At 40.0% G+C, this 18188-nt stretch overlaps 3 protein-coding genes across 3 annotated transcripts; 1 reads left to right on the forward strand and 2 right to left on the reverse strand.

Moving 5' to 3' along the window:
• Positions 1 to 1165: 1165 nt before the first annotated feature.
• On the forward strand, positions 1166 to 4318 carry LOC109114842 (DUF2921 family protein, putative (DUF2921)). Its single transcript, XM_019198127.2, has one exon. The coding sequence runs from the start codon at positions 1244 to 1246 to the stop codon at positions 4136 to 4138; it is 2895 nt and encodes a 964-aa protein (XP_019053672.1). The 5' UTR covers positions 1166 to 1243; the 3' UTR covers positions 4139 to 4318.
• Positions 4319 to 8900: 4582 nt separating this feature from the next.
• Positions 8901 to 10227, reverse strand: LOC104599388 (pyrroline-5-carboxylate reductase). Its single transcript, XM_010261899.3, has one exon. The coding sequence runs from the start codon at positions 10225 to 10227 to the stop codon at positions 9718 to 9720; it is 510 nt and encodes a 169-aa protein (XP_010260201.1). The 3' UTR covers positions 8901 to 9717.
• Positions 9526 to 16400, reverse strand: LOC104599389 (uncharacterized). The gene is made up of 2 exons (XM_010261900.3): positions 15265 to 16400; positions 9526 to 12961 (listed from the first exon to the last, which is right to left on the reverse strand). Exon 1 carries the CDS (start codon positions 15943 to 15945, stop codon positions 15511 to 15513), a length of 435 nt encoding a protein of 144 aa, XP_010260202.1. The 5' UTR covers positions 15946 to 16400; the 3' UTR covers positions 9526 to 12961; positions 15265 to 15510.
• Positions 16401 to 18188: the final 1788 nt, after the last annotated feature.

Below are 18188 nucleotides of genomic sequence, written 5' to 3' on the forward strand. Positions count from 1 at the left end.
TAATATTTTGGTCATTTTTAGTCTAATTTATTTATACTATTTAATTTCTGATTCTAATTCAAATTTGATTCAAATCAGTTAAATATGATCCGATTCAAATTCGAATGTAAATAAATCAAATTTAGATATGCTTATATTTGATTCAATCTCAGATATGTTTGCAGCCCCCAACCCAGCAAATTCTCCACTAGGCATAGGGATTGCAAACGGATTAGATTGGATTTAAATCGGGGTATATTTGAATCTGATCTAGTAATATAAATCCGAGATTCGATCTGATCCAATTTCATTTCTGAAGAATTTTAATAAAAATATAATAATTTATATAAAAAAATAAAAATACAAATATTTTTCCAACTATTTTCATCATATATATTAATATATAGATATCTTTTTATAAAAAAATACAAAAGTACAATATAATATATAGTTCGGATTAGATCGGATAAAGAGTGATCAGAATTCGATCCAATTTTCAATTGGATGATATTATCCGAGCTAAAAATCCGATACAGAAAACATGATTGGATTCGGATCAGACCGGACCATGATCCGATACATTTGCACCCTAACTAGTAACTACGCAGTACGCACTATAATATATTAAAAAAAAAAAAAAGCACTACGAAATGGCAAAGCTGAATCATGTCGGCACTCTCCACAGACTGCACTTCGCTGAATTGAATGAACACTTTCAAGTCTCAACCATTTCCACTCATATAAAGCAAAAAAGCCAAGGCTGAAATGGGAAATTCGTAAGCCCGCCTTTTTCTGCTTTCCTCTCTTTATTGTTTTCTTTGCATTTTTCTGTTTGGTGGGAAAAAACTAATTCCAGGTCTTCAGTTGACGGCGTCCTCTACACTGCCACGTCACATCAGACCCCACTCTTCTCTAATATTACAAAATTATCTAACAAAGGTTTATGTTTTTAATAAATCCAGTCCTATTGTACTACCCTGATACGCCTACACGATTCTACGTAAAAGGAATTTTCTACATAAGGAATTAATATTTTGTTATCGTGGGCTCCATGGAAGGAATCATTTAATTTTCCGTGGATCATGATTCACATCTGCGCCACACAGATGGCGCTCCACAAAGCCGCGTCACGCACATCCCAACCGTGTATTAGGAACATCTCCATCGGCCGGCAGGGACCTGAAAGTTAATTAGTCTCTCCATATTTTAATCAGAGATTCCACACAGAAGAGAGAGAGAGAGAGACCTACCTATAAATTGATGGATGATTGAATGCAGTGCTTTAGACGTTAGAGGCAGACGAATGGCGACTGAGTTTGCTTGGTCTTACCATTCATTGAAGAAATTTGGGGCTAGGGTTCTGGGTTTCTCATTGATCTCCTTACAGAGGAATCAACTGCTATGGATTCATATCTTGTTGTTCCTCTTCAATATCGCCTGTGCAGCCTCCGTTTCTTCTTCGGCTTCTCGACTCTCTTACAGCGATCACTGTGATTCGATCGTACCCCAACCCACCACCAATGGTCCTCAGCGAATCTCCACCGCCGGAGTTCTCGAGTTGAGGAACGGATTCTACACCGGTGGCGATAAAATTCTAGGGCAAAATCCATCCTCCCCTTTTAATTTCCCGAAAGCTCTCTCCTTTCACAGCGGGCTTACATATGCAACCGATACCGAAGGTGTCTACAAGATCGACGGGAGTTTGACCTTCCAAGCCGTAAACATGTACGCTTTTCTGGGGAACGAAACTCATGGTAGAAAGCTCTATGCACGGCTTCGGCCTCGTCCACCTCGTTTTCCTATCCGGAGAGGTGGTGTGCGTTTCTCTCTTCGGGGCTTTTGGTCAGAGACTACTGGGAAACTTTGTATGGTCGGATCTGGTTCTGGTTACTCGAAAGAAGGTAACTTACTCGATCTTTCGGCTGTTTTTAAGCTTAACTATCCCAAGAATTCGACCATTGTAAGTAGTCTGGTTAGTGGAACCGTAGAGAGCTTGGATTCGATCGGTAGCTTGAATTATTTCGAACCAATTTCCATGCTGGCCTTCGCTGAGAAGAACTACGAGTATTCATTTACTTCAAAAGAAAATGGAATTGTATGTCCAAGTGCGGATGGTGATCAGGAGAATTCATCCCTTGGTTTACAGCGGGGTAGAAGTGTTTGCAAGAAGCTCCATAGGCTTGCTAATGTGGTTAAATTGGAGTATGGAAGTGACTGTGATCCTGGTAAGAATTGTAGTCCCCTTCCTAGGAGTGTTGGGTTTTTGCCTGGCTTTATGTCCTTCAACACGGCCCAGTGTTCAGATGAGCAAAGGTTGCGATTATTATTAGTGTTTTCTAATACTAGCTATTACGGGTATAACCATCTTTTAGATCCCAACACCACTTTGGTTGCTGAAGGAACATGGAATGCAGAGAATAATCAACTGTGCATTGTGGCCTGTCGGATCTTGAATCTTAACAGTTCTCTGGCTGATGCTTCTGTTGGGGATTGCTCAATTAGGTTGACCTTGAGATTCAATGCAATCTTGTCAATTAGAAACAGGAGTCATGTCCTAGGACAACTTTGGCATAATGGAACCATGAATAGTTCGGCTTATTTTAATAGGATTATGTTTAAGAGTTTTGAGAACAGAATAGTGGGGATTGCAGGTATGAGATATGAATACACAAAAACTGAAAGTGCAAGGAACATGTGTACAAAGAACAAAGATGTTAAGAGCAAAGGAAAGCAGTATCCTGGTGGACATTCGTATGACATGAGATTTGACATGTCTGTGAAAAATACCCAAAGAAAATTGGCATGGGGTTATTCAACCCCACTCTATATTGGTGATCGGTTTTATGACAGCTATTCTGTTCCTTTCTCAACACCAGCAAACTCTGCAGTTGCAGTCAATAAAACCAGTCAAGGCAGCCTACTGAATGTCAGCTATGTTATAAGCTTCACAGCACCATCTGATTTCAAATTGGATGGTAGTCCTTCAACTGATGCTATAGAAATTTCGGCTGAAGGGGTCTATGATACAAAGACTGGAAGCCTATGTATGGTGGGCTGCCGGTATCTGGGCTCAAACCATCAGAAATTAACAAAAGATGCTTCCTTGGACTGTGAACTTCTCATCAATGTCCAATTCCCTTCATTAAATGCTAAGAGTGGAGGTTACATCAAGGGAACCATCAAAAGCACAAGGAGATCATCGGACCCTCTTTTCTTCAAACCTTTAGAGTTGTCTTCAACCTCCATTGCTACAAAAGAAGCAGGGGAATCCATCTGGAGGATGGATCTGGAGATCAGCATGGTTTTGATATCTAATACTTTTGCATGTGTATTTGTGGGATTACAGTTGCTTTATGTGAAAAGGAACCCTGATGTGCTTCCACTTATCTCCCTTGTGATGCTTGTGGTTCTTACCCTGGGCCACATGATCCCTCTAGTACTAAACTTTGAGGCCTTATTCTTGGCAAACCGCAACCGGCAAAATGTACTGCTAGGAAGTGGTGGATGGCTTGAAGTGAATGAAGTGATAGTAAGGGTAGTTACAATGGTAGCTTTCCTAATGCAATTCCGTCTTCTCCAACTGACATGGTCCTCAAGATTGGTTGATGGAAGCACAAAGGAATTGTGGGTTGCTGAGAAGAGGGCTCTTTTTGTGTCACTACCATTATATGTGGTTGGGGGGCTGATTGCTTGGTTTGTGCAGTGGTGGAAGACTTTTTATGAGGCTCCAGTATCCCATGCACGCTTTGTTGCTGATTATCAACGACATTCTCTCTTGGGAGACCTGAGGTCTTATGCTGGTTTGGTCCTAGATGGTTTTCTACTCCCTCAGATCCTGCTCAATTTATTCTGGAACTCAAGAGAAAAGGCTCTTGCACCATCATTTTATGTTGGAACTACTGCTGTCCGTCTGTTACCACATGCATATGATCTTTATAGGGCCCACAGATATGTACCCTACTTTGGTGTATCATACATCTATGCTAATCCTGGTGCAGATTTTTACTCCACTGCCTGGGATGTCATTATCCCTTGTGGTGGTTTGCTGTTTGCCCTTCTCATTTACTTGCAGCAGCAGTTTGGTGGTCGTTGCATCCTTCCTTCAAGATATAGAAAACCTGCCTCTTATGAGAAGGTACCTGTAGTTAGCGGTGAGTGATTGTAAGGGTAACTTAACCTCCCCAGTTTTCTGTTGTTACTAGTTGTAGACTTCATACCTGTGCATAAAAGTAATGGTGAATATAAGCAGTTATATAATGCTGCAAGCGTAGGCATTAAGTACATACTTTTATTGTTTTTGTATTCTTCAAGAAAGTTTCAACTGATGTTTTACTGTGTTTCTTCCCTGGCCTAATTCCTTAAAAGTACACACATAGATTAGCATTTGATTGTTTTATAACCGACATAAAATGAATTTTCCTTAATTTTTTAATGATTGTTTCTAGGTTTCCAATGAATGTCTTTGTCATCTAAATGCTTGAATGGTTTTATGTGCTTCCTCCTTGCATAATAACCACTTTGTGCCTTAATGTTATGCACACATAAATATGAATATGAGGTTCAAGGCAAGGAAATGATACAAGTCCTTTAATGCTAACTTTTCATGCATCCTACTGAGCCGAAGTATATAGCAACTTGAATTGTTGCAAGGGTATCTAGTACTTCATGTACCTCTTTTGATCAGCTTATGTTTTGTTGAAAATGGGTCTGTATGGATTATGGAATCATGCATATTGTCCAATGTTCATGTGTATGGGTAGGTGGACCAATCTGATATACAGAAAATGCAGAAAGAGATGGAAGAGATTCAGGTAGGTATGATTGTAAACTCCAGTAAAATAATGAAATAATCTATACTGTTCAGTGTTCATCATGTGTACGGGTAGGTGGGCCCATCTGATATCAGCAAATGTATAAAGAGATGGAAGAGAAGAGATTCAGGTGGGTATGTTGCTCTTCCAGCAAAATAATGAAATCATCTATACTGTTCAGTGTTCATGTGTATGGGTAGGTGGGCCCTTCTGATATGCAGCAAATGTAGAAAGAGATGGAAGAGAAGAGATTCAGGTGGGTATGCTGTTCTTCCAGCAAAATAATGAAATCATCTATACTGTCCATGTTCATGTGTATGGATAGGTGGGCCCATCTGATATGCAGCGAATGTAGAAAGAGATGGAAGAGGTTCAGGTGGGTATGTTGTTCTTCCAGCAAAATAATGAAAATATGGAACTTATTCTTAACTTTCGTCCTATTGACACTAAACAATGGAATATGGCATAGAACCGAATGGCAGATAATCATTTAGGTTATGTTTGGTTTGAAGGAAAAGGTAGGGAAAGGAAGGGAAAGATGGGGAAACCTTTAGCCTCCGTTTGGTTTGTGGAAAGATTTGGGTGGGATGGGAAAAGATGGGATGGGATGGGATGGGTTGGGATGGAAAAGTGTAAAAATTTAACTTTCCAGTGTTTGGTTTTACATGGGAAAATAGAATGAAAATCATCCAAGACAAAACAGAGGTCTCGGAGGTTCAATCCGCAGAGGGAGGATGAAGACGAAACAGAGATCTCGGAGGTTCAATCCGCCCTCATCGCTGGTGAATGCCTACCATCGTCATCAACGGTGTTACATGTCACAGTTTCAAAAAAAGTAAAGTTGAACCACACAGACACAGAGAAGGAGGAGAAGGAGCTTTTATTACTTTCTCATCAGTTTCTACTATTCATCGTCGTCTCTAACCCATTTCATTTCTCTACACTTCACAGTAGATATCCAATCCTTTGTATCTACATGGTTAATTACGAGATACGGGTTTTCTTTGTCTTTTTTTCCCCTCTGGGTTTATAAGTAAAGATAAAAATCGAGGGTTTCTTATCATGACTTCCTACTATTCTTCCGGGCTTTTTCTGTTGAGATCAGCATGTTATTCCGGGATATACTATCTGGGTTCCTATCCTGCGGTTCTGCTTTTGTAATTGTATGCCTGAAAATGGAGGGATTTCAGCAGAAAAGATCGTTTGGTAAGGGGAAACCATATCACGGATGTGCGGCGACTCTCATAAACATCTCTGATCAGAAATCCGACATTAATCTTGTCCTGACGGAGAGAGTTCTCAACAAAGGTCAGGCATTGGTTCTCTGTCGGTCCTTCTATTTCTGTTCTTTATCTTTCTGTTTACTTTCGTTTTTTATCGTTCGTACTATTTAAGGAATTTTGAATTCATCATTCCCGTCAAGGTGGCAATTACCAGCAGACCTGTTACTGGCAGTGGTGGCAATGGTGGCAATTACCAGCAGTGGCGACGAGGATGAAGACAGTCGTGAGTTTTCTCGAGTTTTTCCACCGGGGTCGCACAGTTTTGGTGCGACTCCGAATCTTTGATTTTGGGACCTAGCATCCCACCTTTTTCTCACCCCATCCCACTCTTTTCCTCAAAACAAATATGAGAAAAGGGAATATGTTTGGAATATTCCCTTTTTCTCATCCCCATCCCACAAACCAAACGGAGCCTTACAATTTTTGTATAGGTTTCCTTACCGTCCCCTTCCTTTCCCTGCTTTTTCCTTGAAACCAAACACAGCATTAGCTGACCACATAGTTTGGGAGAAGGCTTAGATGATGATGAATATTGGCACTTGACCGGAAGATGTTTCTTATCCACTGGTCAGTGATTTTTGAAGTTATTTATCTCCATATGGTATTTTTACCTAAATATTGTGTGCATGTTTTTAAAGGGAATGAAGAAAAAGTTTCTATCTTATGTGGCGATGGCCAGTAATAATAGCTTCCTATCATGTCCATAACTGTGGAGGGTTAACTTGTGTAAAAATGAAAGAAATTATTTCTATAACACGATTCCGACTTCTTGGCAATATCAACCAGACAACCACCACTCAGGTAAAAAGGTGCTCTTCAGTGGTGATCCTGAACCTGCGTCTGAGGTAACATGCTTTCCAGAATGAGGGTGCCGGGATTTTTTTTTCTCGTCCAGATGATATCTGAGCACGTTGATGTGGTAGTTCCTTTGTTCCTTTATCCTGGCTCTGGATGTGTTTGAAAGCCCAGTCCAGGCCCTGATTGTTCCAGAGGATTTCAACTGTTCCACAACATTGGTTGTTGCAGCTGAATTTTTTATTATTCTTAACCCAAATTGAGATTCACACGATTCACATAGTTGGCAAGGCATTGAGGTGGTCGCATCCAGGGCAAGGTTAGCCAGAGGAGTTTGTTTCAAGCAAAGAATTAGTCTAGCGAGTCCCCTACCATTGCCAGACCAGCGTGGGCACCGAGGTCGTCATGTCCAAGTTAGCCTTCCAAAAACTAGCACCAGAAGGAAGAATGGATGTTAGTTTGTGCCTTGGTGGATAGTGTTCTCTTAAGGCACTGAATGGATACCCTGCTGATGTATGTAGTTCTTATTTTATTTTCTTTTTATATTCATATTGTTGCTTTGGATGTTTGTGATGGAAAATGATTCACTGATAGCATAGAAAATAGAAACGAGGCTTAAAACAAAAGAAAGCAACAGAGTTCCTTTTGAGATTTGTCCCAATTAGCGGTTTGTGGATATGAAGTTGCCGCAAAAGGTATATCAACTAGTCAAGGTTGTACTCTTTGGAAAACAAGGATTACAGTCGCTTATCCTCTCTAACCTTATATTTCTGTGCTTGTAAAATTTTTAATATCCCTTTTTTTTCAAGGTTTGAAATTTCAAAACATCAAAATTATGGTAAAGATAATTTTAAGAGGTGTATTAGGATATGTAGGTAGAATACATGGAAAGCATGGCTATGAAATCCAAATATATATACGTAGAGTCAAGGTTTTAAAAGGCTAAATGAAAGTTGAGGCATTATAGTAAGCTTCAAAATGTTGCAATGCTGAAAGTCTTGAGGCAAAATTTATGCACCTTGCCTCATGGTGTATGTCTCATATTTTTAAGGCTTAAGCCTCTTAAAAACAAGGGAAATTTTCCGATTAGCATCTTGTATTTTGGGTCTAGTGTCATTTTTGTCTCTGGATTTTAAAACGCAATAATTCAGTATCTGAATTTTTATAATGTGTCAATCTAGTATTTACCATTACGTGTCATTTGAAAAGATACAAATGCATTTTGAGTGTCATCTAATCATCTAAATATTGATAAAAAATGAACAATAACAAATCGATTTCTATTCAAAAAAAAATCGGAGTCTCTAAAAGAGGCAAAGGTTTGAAACTCTTTATTTTTTGTCAGTGAGAATTTTCCCTAACAATGTGAGGTTGCTGTTTGAATAATTGCTGTCAACGAATTCCAGCCCTTGGAACAATCTTATGGAAAGCCAATGCTGTGATGTAATTACTTGTAACGACCTCGACCAAAATGTTGAAAAGGGTTTCAATCCCGGAATGTATTGTTACTGGGTCTGATGAGTCAGGACACGGTTACTAGGATGCGCAAGTCCTCGACTCTATCCAGGTTTGCACCTGGGATAGATATGACAAAATCCCACGCTTCCATTGCTTTTCATTTGCCACGTGTTGTTACCATAGTTGAACACCTCTCTTTATATCTGATTCAGACCTTAAACCTTAAATCTTGAACTCTCCTATTAAAATTCACATATGCGCCCAACAGCATCTCCCATGATGGAGCCTCGTCACTATTCTTTCATTTGCCGAAAACCATGGCAGCTCTGATAAATCTTGTTCCTCATCATCTTTTACCCTTTGCACAGGCCAGTTTCGTGGGTTGGCTCGTGGCCGACTCGTGATAAGCAACAGCCAATCCGTCGACGACTATGAAGAATTCGGTGATGGAAGATCTCACGACGAGGATAGCGACTTTGGGTCTTTGACCAAGACGATGAGGGGAATCTTAAGTATTTCAACGGATCCTTCTCTCTCTCTCTCCATCTATGAAGTGATCAACAGCAATCTCTGGTTGAATCATACACGACTCTGTTTTACTTTTCATTCTTCTTTTTAAACAGTTTTTGAAGGGCTTTTAAAGAGATGCAGGTAGTCTTAGAACTATAAAGGAGAGCATATGCTTAAATATTAGAAATTATAATAAATATACAATGGAAATGGACTAAATTTTCCAGAAAAAAAAAAGTCAAAACAGTGATTGAAACTAAACCAAAAAGAAAAACTAAGAATATTAGTCACGTTTCTGATTTTCGTTATCTAAAGCTATGCGTTATGCACATAATCCATCTACGTCTTGTGTTTCTTCTCCCTTATGCAATTGAAAGTTTTTTCACAGATACGCCGGGAAAGAGAAGGGGAAGTGGGGCGGGAAAGTTTTTCAGGGACATATTCTTTGTTTGTTAAGCAGATTTACGTTTTCTCTTTGCAGAGAGAAAACTCTTATCTCTTCAACAAACAAATCATACCCAAGCACCAATCAATCATAAATTTGGTCAGGTTGGTTGTTTGGGCTCTACCTACTCCTGTCCTAAAGAACCTAAGCACAGCACAGACCAAAGTCAATAAGCGATGAACCCTACTTCTGGAAAATTCAACTCACACATACAAATTATACAATCCCCCGATCAAATCGATGATGCCCAAAATTTTCTGGATTTCATATTAGTCGTGTATTACCAGAAAAACAGAAGATAGACTACAAGATCAGCTGCCATTAACTAACCCTATTTGAATTTTGAAGTGAAGGAGGGAAAGAAAGAAAGAAAGGAAAAATTAAAAGAAATTACTAAGAAAAGAAAGAAAAATGAAAAGCCGTGGAATCGAGAGAATCAATCGTCTTCGCCTATCCTCCTCACAAGCACCAAGTACCCAAGAAACGCACAGAAGGCGGCCACGATATTCCCTTCCCTAATCACAATCTTGATGACAAACCCTGTAATATCTGTCGTGATCTTCCTCCCTTCCAGCACCAGAGATCGCTGGGGCTTGCCGCAGAAAGTAAGGAGCACCAGCACAGTAATCCATGTGAGAACCATGGCGGGCAGGGCAACGGCCAGGGCTGCCACCATAGAAAGAAGGCCAAACACAGCTCCGAAGAGGACCGAGGCGTAAAGGGCCGGCCACCCAGCACCAGCAGCACCGTCGGAGTTGGAGTTGTACCAGGAAAGAATGGACCGAAGGAGGTTCCATGAGGAAGACAGCAGAAGAGCATAGACTAACACGAACAGACAAACCCATGTTCTTCTCTTGCTCATCAATCGCCTTAGCAAAGCCCAGGTGTCGGAGGAGCCCTTTTGCTCCTCCTCTTCCATTTTCTCTTCTTCAAAGTCTTCTGCCATTGATGATCTGCTCGACCCTTTGATTTTTCTGAGCTGAGGAGGTTTCCGCTATGCCTTCAACGAGGTCGCTGAGAAGAGACGGTAGCAAATTTTTGGGGGGGAAAGGATTGAGTGTCTGGATAGTTTTGGTTTTGGTGTGGTGGGTCTCTCTGATCAGATATAAATCAGATGCTTCACGGCTTTATTTAGGTCGACGCTTCGACCTTTCCTTTTACCCTCTGTAACAATCTGATGGAATCATGAAGCATCAGAGCAAAGCACCCTTGCTCTGCTGACGGGGACCAATAGTGATAGCGAGTCGACGACGGCGTGATAACGGCAGTAAGACACGAAGGACATCATCGACATGGGTGCAACTTGGGCGGGCCCAATCCGAGGCCGCACCGACCGGACCAACTCAGCCCGAGATTTTTTGTCCTCGGATTGGATTTCATATTTAGTTGTATGGGCTTATACCTAACTCTTAGGCCATGTTTGGTTTGAAGGAAAAGGTAGGGAAAGAAAAGGAAAGGAAAGGTAAAGAAATTTATACAAGGTTTGTAAAGATTTTCTTCCCTTTCTTTTCTTTTTCCTACTTTTTCTTTCAAACCAAACATAGCATTAGATAATCTGAACCTACTCTATCTTGTCCTAACCTGATTATATATACACAAATTATTAACCAATCTGAATCCAACCTAAATGCATCAAATTATAACGCGGATTGAGCCAAGTTAGTAAGATCGGACTTGACCTCGGATTCAGTCTAGGCTTGGGCCTTAGCCCAAATTTTAAGATTAGATTTCAAATGTCCGACTTGACCTCTAACTCAGTCCATTCGACTTGACCTCTAACTCAGTCCAGGTTTGGGCTAAGACTCTAATCTCAGGGTTGGGCTTGGGTTGCCCATAAACCCAGCCCAACCCGCCAGACTTGCACCCTTAACCATCAAGTCGATACAGTAACGGCAGTTAGTGACCAGGAAATGAAAGTGACAAAGGTCCAGCAGCGTTGCCTCCGTTACTTTCAAAGTGTGGATAGATTACATTACATTGTTTCACGAGCAATGTAAAACTAATGGCGCTTAATTAGCCTTTGTTCTTTTAAAGGGTTGGCCGAAGTTATGATTTCGTGTTTCAGAAGATTCGTTTTGGAGCAGCAGAATTTTCCTTTGTGAAGAATGCACATGTGGAGGGCAATATTTAGGGCCCTTTTGGTTTGAATAGGGGTTTGCAATTAAAATCAAAATGGTCTATTCTAATTCCAACTGTTTGATTGGACAGAACCGAAATCTCATTTCCATTTCCGGTGGAATGACTCAATGACATTCCCCCATTTGAGGGTATCTCGTTCCCATTCTCATCCCCCTCCCTTGAAAATGAAATCTCATTCCAGTTAATTTCAATTTCTATTCCGATTCCTATCTGAACCAAATAAATTATAGAAATCGACTATTCCAATTCTAATACCAAAGGATTTCAAATCTGATAACTATTACAACTACAAACCAAATGATTCATAGACAACCAGAATTGGAATGATCTATTCCCATAATTTGTTTGGTTTAAACAAAATCAGAATGGGATTTGATTGGGGAATGTCGTTCAAGAGAATGGCCAATGTCATTCCATCAGAAATGGGAATGGGATTTCATTTCCACCCAACCAAAAAGTTGGACCTTTCAGGTTCCGATTCCAGACCCCCTATTCTCACAAACCAAATGGGCCCTTACTGTTGGACCTAATGTCCCAAGGAGGCAAGGATACTCTTTTGAGTTGTAAAGTTCAATCCAAGAAAGAGTTGATAAGCATCTAATGAGGAAACGAATACAGCAGCCCAATTAAGAATCATCTCTGACGAGTCTATCAACCATTACCGAAGATAGACTGCAACTTCCAGCTCCACCAGTGCTGAGAAATTTGTTCATCCTTTTTACTGTTAGATGTGGATGTGACTTGCGATTGGGTTGTTGATTGGCAACAGAAACAGATGCAGAATCCCATTAGAAAGTACACAACACCAAGGCTGCTTGGCGTCCATTAGAAATTTGTTCATCCCATCGCAAAATCTTGCTCCTTGGCGTCCAAATTGAACTTCAGTCCTTTTATGTCTTCTTGATCCCAAATTCTCAATCCTCTTGGTCTTTCATTCAAGTCAAATCCCATTTGAAAGTACACAACACTAAAGCTGCTTAGAAATCCCTTAAATGCAAAAGCTGGCTGCCTGGCTTGGTATGGGGAATCACAGTGAGAAAAAATTGACGTCTGAAATAACAAGGTGGTGGTAACTGACTGGTAACTGTCCAACAGACCAAGTTTTCTTCCCTTTCTTCTTTCTTATAAACTTCCAGAAATTCTGGGGATGTGTAAGGACCCCAAGTATGGCTGCAGGCTTATTTCAGAGGGATTAGCTTGTTCAATATCTCATAGGCTAATATCTATTACCATGTAAAACTTTAAGGGAATAGCTTGGATCCCAAAGGAATTGATGATTAAAGTTGGTCCACACATGGTATTTTCAGTATTCCAACAGTTTTCATGGCATAAATATTAGATATTTGATGGATTAAGAGACTGCCTGCACGGTTTAATAATTTGGACATCCATTCATCCAGCTCCGATTGAAATAGCCCCATCAGAAGATGTGGTTTTTGGTAATAGAGTGTCTGAGAGACAAAATGCCATTGAAAATATCCTCTATCAATCCTGAGAACTCTTGGCAGATGCATTAACCAAATGAGCAATGCTGCCATCATCTGAAAAAGAAAAAGGAATAGAGAAGATGAGAATAGAAGGGTTGTACCATGCCTAGAAGCCCTAGAAGATCTAAGAATCTTTAGATTTGGAATGCCTGAAAGATTTGAATGGACAAATTGGTCGAAATATATCTGGGTGAACATAATTGAATGAAAGTTTAAAGTATGTTAAGGTTACACATCATCTGATGAAGCCATGATTATTCAACGATTGGAAAATTTAGTGTTAGATCGGGATAAAAAGAAATGTAGCTGCCTTTGTAGACATGCTAATATAATTAATGCACGATTTGTTACAATGATGGAAAATAACTGGTTGAACTTACACTTTACAATGACCAAACAAAAAAGAAAGGAGTGATCATTCAAATACAGGATTTAATGATGTGCTTATTATTATTAGTAAGTTGGTTCGCTTCGCGATCAACCTTCAGGCAGGAGCACTGGAATAACAAAATTCTTTGTTATTCAACTTCAGCATTTAATAAACTTCCTTGAAGTCAGTTGAAAACTACTAGGCAAGACAAATCAGGGCCTAACAGGCTTTAATATACTTAAATATATTATTACCAAAAACACAATGCTTCAAAATCTCTGAACACCTGAATATTGGCATCTAAAAGAGTATAGATAACATGTACACAAGGCAAATCCAATAAATAAATTAACAAATAAACTGTGTACAAGGAGTGCAGATAAGAAAATAAACTAAAACCGTGGCAATTCAAGATGCTTAGATGCAGCAACAACCCAAGAACAGAGAAGTGTTATAAACGGGGAAGGTCTTTCTACCACAAATCCACAATAAAACAGAGGAACATACAAGTACCTCATTAATCAGGAACCTCAGCTACATGACTTTTAAAAAATGGAACATACTTTCCCTGCATATGCATGTGTGCTAAAATTCAAGTATTCCTACAGAAATGGTTTTGGTCATTTCCCAGACCAAGGTAAACGTGAAATCAGAACTGGAGAACAAAAATGCCAATAGATGTCATTTTCCTTTCACTAAAAAGAACAGAGCTAAACTTAAACCTAAAACACCAAGGATTGTCTACAATGGTTTCCACATATCATAAACCTACTGCTACATATGAAAAACTAGTTTCTACTGCTTTAACTCACAAACACACAAAAACAAAATCCCACAATCCACAGTGATACACATGCACCCATTTATCTAGTGCATGTATTTTTGCACTTTGCATGTTCATATGGTTGCTTGGAGACAGAGAAGGGGGAGGGGGGGTCTACCTTCCAAGAAAGTTACTTTCTTTTTACCAATCACGTTCCCCAAGCTCCCTTTTACTTTTTATGAATGACAACTTGGAATCTGTTCTGAGTGCCCTCTTTTCACAGGGAGATGCTGCTTCAGGTTTTAGGATGTGACACATGGATCTCACGGAATGGTCAGGTGAAACAAATTCAAAAGGCATAGAATTAGTCATTCTACTATTTCAGCCACATGGTCAATCCAAACTACCCACCAGAAAGGGGACCATCTATATTGGCTATACGTATTCACTCCCCAGTCCATTCAGCTCCATGTTACACCATGTACCTTGCAGGGGTTGCTAATCACAAACTTGCCCCATGAATGAAGGATTTAGGACACTGTATGACACTTTATGACAGCTACCCTTTCTGCCACATGGTAGATCCTTACTTTGTCCGTGAATCCCTATGATTATGTAAATACATGGGAATCAAGTGTCTTCTAACCTGTAGGGCATTAGGTACTGAATGTTGACAAAACTTATTGGCATACAATGTATACTGCCAGATCAAGACCTAAGGACCTGTAAACCAGTAATACTTTATATTCTTCTGCAGTTCCTCAAGTTTTAAGACATTTATTATGCTTTGACACTAGACTGGCATCAGAAGAAGGTGAAAATATCAACTCAATCAAAGGGCATAATGATGTGTTGCACCAATAAAACAATAGCAGTTCCATGGTTTTACAACTCCATGCCTTCTAAGTGGCAAGATAAATAAGAGAATGCTTTTGACAGCCAATAGATTATATTTTCCGCTTATCAGGTAATATCATGTTTACTTAACATCTGAAATTGTTTAGTGGATCATCACATCACAGTACATATGAACCACAGATAGCATATATAAGCACCACCTCACTTAAAACCAAATAGAAGGTGTCAAATATTTTTATTATTATTAATGCCAAAGAAAATTTACAAGAGAAGTAATACACGGCCTTTCAGATATGTTCAAAGGAAAAAAAAAAAGAAAATAAAAACATCAAAGACTCTAAACAAAGTTCAGGCAAACATACTGACCCCGACTCGATTTGTGCTCTCTACCAATGGGATTCATCTCCCAACCCAGCAATTTTACAGCATAAAGAGGCGAGCCTCACTTCAAGAAAACTGTATTTCTACTCCACCTTGATTCCGATTCCTCTTTCACCATCTACAGCACAATTAAGGAGCAGCGGCAACAACCTATTGCTTTGTTCGGCAATGCAATTCAGTAGAAATACCCAAACCCGTATTCATGGAGGCAACCATTATTTCCCTATCGAGTTAATCATATTTCTCTCTCCACGAGTACACGAGGAAGAAAACCCAGGAAAGTGCCAGCGCAATGTCCCCAACGACCTGCCTCGGCCAATCATGAGCGAGATCTTCGAGCTTCCTCTCAAAGTAGACTCTCCATAGAGACACGGAGACATGAAGAAGCACGCATCCCTTGGCGAAGAAGCTCTGGAACTCTCTGTCCTTAACAAACGCGACCATGAACAGCAGAAACCCGATCACGAACAACAACAGACCAGCAAACGAATCGGAGGTCTTGATCAGGAGCTGATCATGTGGCGTCGAACCCAAAAGCTTACTCGCAGTTTCAGTCCCGTGCCCAACAACAGAGATCTCGTCTTGATAGAACATCATGAGAGCTCCACAAGTGAGAGCAACGATGGAATGGAGAAGACAAATCACAAAGAAACCAGATGATCCCATTGAGATCGATAGAGAGAAGAAATTTGGGGGAGGGGAGAGAGAGAGAGAGAGAGAGAGAGATCAAATGTCCTCCGCAGCAGGACTCAACAATGATGAATGCTTAAGGAAGCAAAAATCATGGCTGTGACATAACAAAACGAATTAAGAACCTCAAAAAGCAAAAAGGAAAACCCTAATCTCAAGTCATTGAAGGATCTTAGAAACGGAAAAGGGGGGAAATGGATTGGATTGATTCGAAAAACACAATAATCAAACCCTAACCCTAACGCGGCATTTTACGGGAGAACAACCAACAAAAAAACGAGAGAAACATCAATCAACTACTCTTCCCATTTCTCTCTGTGAGTCTGGCTAAGAACGCTGGCAATTTTGGCGCCTATTCGCGAGAGAGAGAGAGAGAGAGAGGTGCACTCTGTTCGTGTCTGTGTCGCTCGGTCGCTGCCCATTTTTACCGTTTATGGTATTTTTTTATTATGTTATATTTTATATTTTATATCTATCTATAAGACTAAAGTACCCTTATTTGATGCCTCTAAGGCTCTAAATTATCCATTTATGGCTTTTATAAAGAAAATAAAATGAAATAAATTTCAAGAAAAAAAAAACTTGAAAATCTCAGATTGGCCCATATTGAGGCAATTTATCTGCAGGCCCATGTTTTCGTTGTCAGTACGTCTTCTTTCTAGCATTTCTGGGCCCAGTCCATATACTACATTACCATTTACCACCGGAAGGATTCCGTGGCCGAAACGGTTCGTGTAGAAGGGAGCTTCGGACACCTCTGCTCAAAGAATTTGAAGGTTGGATTTTGTGTTATGTTTACCGTTGGTTTTGGTTTGGACACGAAGTACCCAAAAAGCAACGAGAGGTGGCACTGTTGTTTGTATGTTGCACCCGTGGGCAGTCTGAAATTGTACGCTGATGTGACCACAAGCTGGCGGAGGTGGGCCTGATGCTGTTTGTAGTTGTACGAAATGGTATCTAAGGCTGTTCATGAAATCGATCAAACCGACCAATTCGGTCCAACTCGGTCCGAATGGTCCGGTTTTCAACTATTTTTGGTCGGTTCATGCATCATGCTAACCTGAAGGGTCGGTTTCCGTTTCATCGCATAAACCGGTAAAAACCAAGCCTATATTTAATTTAAAATTTTTTCATACAAGGAAAGCACGATATCACTTTCTATAATCGAAGACAGCAAATGGTTTTCATAATACCGTTTAATAATTGATTTTTACCTATAAAATCTTACTTACTCCACATTGTGAAAACCATTCAATGTATGATTTTTATCTTTTGAAAACATAGTGAAAATCGCTTTTGGGCTGTCTTTTAAGCCAACCGACCTCCACATTGAACCATTCAATGTATGATTTTTATCTATTGAAAACAGTTAAAATCGCTTTTGGGCTGTCTTTCGAGCCAACCGACCTAAATTGATTCTTTATAGTAGAGTCAGTTTTTATTAATAGTTGGTCGGTTTTGGGTGGTCAATTCCTCAACTTAACTCAAATCGATTCAATTGGCCAGACAACATGAAACTGAACCAATCTAACCCATGAAAACTCTTAAATCAAACTCAATTGGCCAAATAACATGTGAAAACTCCTAAATCGAACCTTTACTCTTATTTTTTCTTTTAAACCGAACACAGCCTTTGGGAATCCTGTCAATAGAAGGCAATTCTGAAGCAAAACCATGTCATAAATGTAAATAGGCCCACCAGCCATACTGTTGGTTGGAACGGTTGAAATGGTCCATCAATTCACTTTCTCTGAGTGAACTGAAATGAAGTCTTCAACAATATAATTGGCTAGTTGATTAGCATGAAAGAGAGAGAGAGAAGAGAGAGTTAGCTCGCTCAATTGAATGGCAGTTATTGTGAATAAAACAATTGGCCAGAACTCAACGTTGCATAGTCAAGAGGAAGGGTCCACCTCTCCACTCTAAATACTGTGAGAGGTACCCACAGAAACAGAAACATGTACATGTTCACGTGGGCGTTCGACCACACTTATTGACCTGTAACTCACACTAGTTCATCAATATACTCCATGACAATGAAACTTCCCAAGGTTTTTTCCTCCCCCACTGTACGATCTTAAAATTAACAGTCTATTGCACGAGACCGGATCTGCTCCTCACACAAGGCGCCTCATTTGCGCCTCACACGCACATCGTACCAGCATTGGGAACAACTCCCGTACTTATAAGTTAATATTCACAGGAAATGTGAGGCGCCC

Source organism: Nelumbo nucifera, chromosome 1 (assembly GCF_055504915.1).
Source record: "Nelumbo nucifera cultivar China Antique chromosome 1, China Antique-T2T, whole genome shotgun sequence".
NCBI classification, from domain to species: domain Eukaryota; kingdom Viridiplantae; phylum Streptophyta; class Magnoliopsida; order Proteales; family Nelumbonaceae; genus Nelumbo; species Nelumbo nucifera.

Coding starts and splice junctions, on each gene's coding strand:
- LOC109114842 (XM_019198127.2), top strand. CDS start 1,244: ATGATTGAATGCAGTGCTTTAGACGTTAGAGGCAGACGAATGGCGACT.
- LOC104599389 (XM_010261900.3), bottom strand. CDS start 15,945: ATGGGATCATCTGGTTTCTTTGTGATTTGTCTTCTCCATTCCATCGTT.
- LOC104599388 (XM_010261899.3), bottom strand. CDS start 10,227: ATGGCAGAAGACTTTGAAGAAGAGAAAATGGAAGAGGAGGAGCAAAAG.